The sequence below is a fragment of the Vespa velutina genome, chromosome 22, assembly GCF_912470025.1.
Source record: "Vespa velutina chromosome 22, iVesVel2.1, whole genome shotgun sequence".
Lineage (NCBI taxonomy): Eukaryota > Metazoa > Arthropoda > Insecta > Hymenoptera > Vespidae > Vespa > Vespa velutina.
In genome coordinates this window covers 2,389,630-2,393,738 of record NC_062209.1, presented here as the reverse complement: position 1 = coordinate 2,393,738, position 4,109 = coordinate 2,389,630, and the positions used below count along the sequence as shown (strand labels likewise).

The following is a 4,109-nucleotide window of genomic DNA, read 5'->3' as shown; positions in this document are numbered from 1 at the left end:
AGTTTAGCAATAATAACGTTTCGTATGTTGTATACGAAAAAGAAAAATGTTTTCTTTTTTTTATATCTATATAACGACAGAATTCTAGTCGTTATTGACTTCGCTTGAAAAGATGATATGCATACTATTTTAGTCCTTAGAAAAATAATCTAAAACATAATGAAAACTTATTATTATTAATAGGATTATATTTAACTATTGTATGTTGATTATGAAACTAAATTTGAAATGCAGCTTATAAGAATTCATATATGAAATAAAATTCTTATTTGTTTTATAATCGTAAAAAAAGGCTTGTACATGAATGCATAGCTAATAATACATAGCTATTCTTTTTTTTTTTTTTTTTTTTTTTTTTTTAATTAATAATTAACTTTATCTATGTTGTATTAAATCATTTTCTGTAACGTTTGAAATATTATAAAAGTTGTATGGCAAATTAGGGGGTAAAAAGTTTTGTAATGCTGCTGGCATAGCATTGAAATATGTTGTTGCATTTCTTTCTCGAAATACAGTATCTTGCACCGTCCCGGATACATCTGCTTGGAAGGTTTGTATTGCTGTTGTTGGTATAGCTTGTACGACTATTGGTTGAGGTGCTGTTACATGTGGTACAGCTTGTATTACCTAAATAAATAATATGTAAAAATAATTTAAGAAAATATTCTTTTAATAATTATATGTAAATAACATTTAATTAAAATTATTTAATACCTGTACTGTTGTAGATTCTGTTTGTGATATGGAAAGTGGATCTTCTGCGGTATTAGCTTGAATCGAATGTTGTTGTTGCTGCTGTTGTTGTTGTTCTTGCTGTTGCGATTGTTGTTGTTGTGATTGTTGTGATTGTGACAAATGTTTCGTATGAGACGTATTAATTCCATGTCTACGTTTCATATGTTTATTATAATTTGGCCAATTTGTAAAATGATGTTGACATTCTAAACAACTATATGGTCGTTCACCAGTATGTTGTCGTCTATGTGTCTAACATGTAATATAAAATATAATATTATAGTATATTCAATATATAAATATTTTATATATTTTTATATCAAGGATATATTTCTTACCGTTAAAATTCCTTTAAAACGAAAACATTTTCCACAAAATTCACAAGTAAAAGGCATTGCACCTGTATGTATCCTATGATGTTCTCTTAAAGTACCCTTTTCTCTAAATGTTCTACCACAAACAGCGCATTGATGTGGTTTAGCACCAGTATGAACTGTTTCATGTTTCTTCAATTGTAACGGTGTTTTAAATCTATAATATAATTTATATTAATTATTTTATAGATGTACATATATATATATATATATAATTTTTTTTTTTATTGTATAAATAAACATACGCTTTTGGACATTGAGAACAACTATATGGCTTGTCTGCAGAATGAGTTAAAAAGTGAGCTTCTAAATTTCCTTTTTGTATGAAACTTTTTCCACATTGATCACAAGTAAAATTCCTAACACCAGAATGAATACGTTTGTGGGTAACCAAATTAGGCTTAGTAGAAAATCTATATAATAAAGAAGATCTATATAATATTTATTAATAAATAATTTTTATAATTAATTATTATAAATTACCTTTTATCACATTGATCGCAAGGAAAACGATTTTTCATTGTATCCGGTAAATGACATCTACTATGAATATATAAAGCGCTTTGTTGTCTAAATGCTTTACCACATGTTTGACAAACATATGGACGTTCTTCACTATGTACTGCCTTATGCGAGTCTAATACTCTTTTATGTACAAATGATTTTCCACAATCCTCACAACTATGCATAAAAAAAGAAATAAATATAAAGTTAACATATTGAATGTATAATTATATATATAATTTAAAGAATATAATACATAAGAATTCTTACTTATATTTTGCTTTAGTTTTATGCCTTTTGACATGAGTAAGGAAACCATAATATTTGTCATAGACTTTGCAACATTGCACACACATATATTTTGCTTGTTGATTATGTACAGTTTCATGATGTTCTTCCAATGCTTCCAAACTTGGTAATTTATCATTACAATCAGTACATAACCAAGGATATCTATCTAATCCTTCTCCTCTTTTACGTCCAGGTTTTGGTGGTTCTGCTGCACGAGTTTCTATCATTTCCAAATCTGAATCTGTTCCTATATATGCCATAGAATAGATTAAAATACTTTAAATATTAAAATTTAAATATCTATAGAAAATATTATATAAATGTTTACCTGTCATATAATTATCTGGTACCTTTATGTTAGATTTTATACTAATATCATTGTGTTCTTTCTTTAAATCAGAAGTTAAACATAATTCCAAATCATCCATCCTTTGGATTTGACTTTTCTTTTTAACCTTTTTCTTAGCCTGCTTGAGAGAACCTTTTTTCACTTGGATTTTACATTTCTCTTCCTTTACCGTCTCATATTTTTGTTGATTACAATCATTTTCATTTTCATTACTAAAATATGTATTAGTAATATTTACAGCAGAATTATGAATGTAGTTATCTGATAATTGACATTCATCGATTTGAATCTCTTCCTCTTTTGGGAATTCAACTGTTTCCTTAATAAAATCTATATTTGGTTCTAATGTTGACGGTTCAGACTTGGGCTCTATTAGTAATTGTCTCAAAGATGCTTGAGCTTGATTGGTCTTCTCAAAAAATTCACTGCATTGATTTAATAAAACGCAACAGTCTATACAAACTGACAACGGCAAACCGTCTGTTATTAATACCTACAATGACAAAAAGAACGAATGCCTTAATGGAAAAATATTATTTGCTTAAGTAAATATCAAATCAAAATAGATCATTTAAAGGATACAATATATTCTTTAACCTCAATTAATATTCTAACGAAGGAAAATGATAAAAAAAAAGAAAAAGAATATAAATAACGAAGACGTTAAATCTTTTTAAAGGTGCAAAGCAACGGAAATTAGATATTTGTATATATAAATGTAATATATATATATATATATATATATATACATATATATTATTCGTACCACTTCAATTGCAAACGTACACGAGTGATATAATTTTTAATTACGTTTATAAAAAGTGGAAATAAGAAATGGGAAATATGACGATGAATTTAAATTACCTGAATTTGTAAACATTTAGCGATTTTAGCTTCTATTGCTAATTTCTGTCCTTCGGCGTCATAAATACCGATGAAGTTCTCTTTGGTCTCGGCACAGAGCCGGCAAAGTTCCGGCTCCGTCATCATTCATGCGAGAAATCCGAGAACGTTTATGCGGTGGCAGTGCATTGTTAAAAAGAAATGGAACAATAAAAACGATTTTATCGTGACACGGTTAGGAGCTTCAAAGGCGTCGTAAACAAAAGATTGGCATAGACGCTAACCCCGACAGCGGACATGTTCTCTTCCTCACGACAAAAATATTACACGTCTCTCTCTCTCTTTCACTCTCTTTCACTCTCACTCTCTCACGGAATCTCTCTCTCTCTCACTCTCTCTTTCTAGTTCGACTTATACCGCCATTAAATACGATCGACGTTTCGTCTTATAATAATCGATCTTTCGATTTTCACAATTCGATTTTGTACTCGCCACTTGTCTTTATACTGTAACATGTTCAGAGAACAATGAGAGACGTATTTTGATTCATTTGTTGTTTATAAAAACTATTGCACGTCGCTCGTATTCCCATGATCGTAAACTAATCATGACATCTATGGAGAATATTTTCAAACAATTGTCCCCAAAATTGTTAACAAAAATATTTATTTGAAGATTTCTACTATATCGATCGTTCATAATATCACGTAGTAAAACAAATGAAAAATATATAGCTAATAAAAGCTGTTCATAACCTCTTCTTTTATAATGATTAATATCAACAATGAGAAAAGACGTTTAAAAATGTATTTCATATACCATGATAAACTTACTCTTTGTATAGATAATTCTATGGGAAAGGTGAGAAAAATTATATCCAATGTTATAAAAAATGTAAAGCGCTAGAAATTTAAAATAATTATAATATAAAATTCGATTAATTTGAAATTTTAATTTCGCGATAGTTGGTCTCGTGTAATATAAACATAAACGCGCTCTTTCTTAACTTTGAC

At 28.4% G+C, this 4,109-nt stretch overlaps 1 protein-coding gene across 1 annotated transcript; it reads right to left on the bottom strand.

The window, feature by feature from the left end:
• Nucleotides 1–332: 332 nt before the first annotated feature.
• Nucleotides 333–3,697, bottom strand: LOC124956492 (zinc finger protein 773-like). The gene is made up of 8 exons (XM_047512368.1): nucleotides 3,118–3,697; nucleotides 2,233–2,746; nucleotides 1,884–2,151; nucleotides 1,593–1,790; nucleotides 1,355–1,522; nucleotides 1,074–1,266; nucleotides 715–987; nucleotides 333–627 (listed from the first exon to the last, which is right to left on the bottom strand). The coding sequence occupies exons 1-8, from the start codon at nucleotides 3,241–3,243 to the stop codon at nucleotides 376–378; spliced, it is 1,992 nt and encodes a 663-aa protein (XP_047368324.1). The 5' UTR covers nucleotides 3,244–3,697; the 3' UTR covers nucleotides 333–375.
• Between the last annotated feature and the right edge of the window lie 412 nt (nucleotides 3,698–4,109).

Excerpts from the sequence above, each read along its gene's own strand:
- LOC124956492 (XM_047512368.1), bottom strand. The coding sequence starts at position 3,243 with ATGATGACGGAGCCGGAACTTTGCCGGCTCTGTGCCGAGACCAAAGAG. Across the intron at positions 2,747-3,117 it reads CTAAATGTTTACAAATTCAG|GTATTAATAACAGACGGTTT; the intron begins GTAATTTAAATT and ends TTGTCATTGTAG. Across the intron at positions 1,523-1,592 it reads TGCGATCAATGTGATAAAAG|ATTTTCTACTAAGCCTAATT; the intron begins GTAATTTATAAT and ends TTTATTATATAG.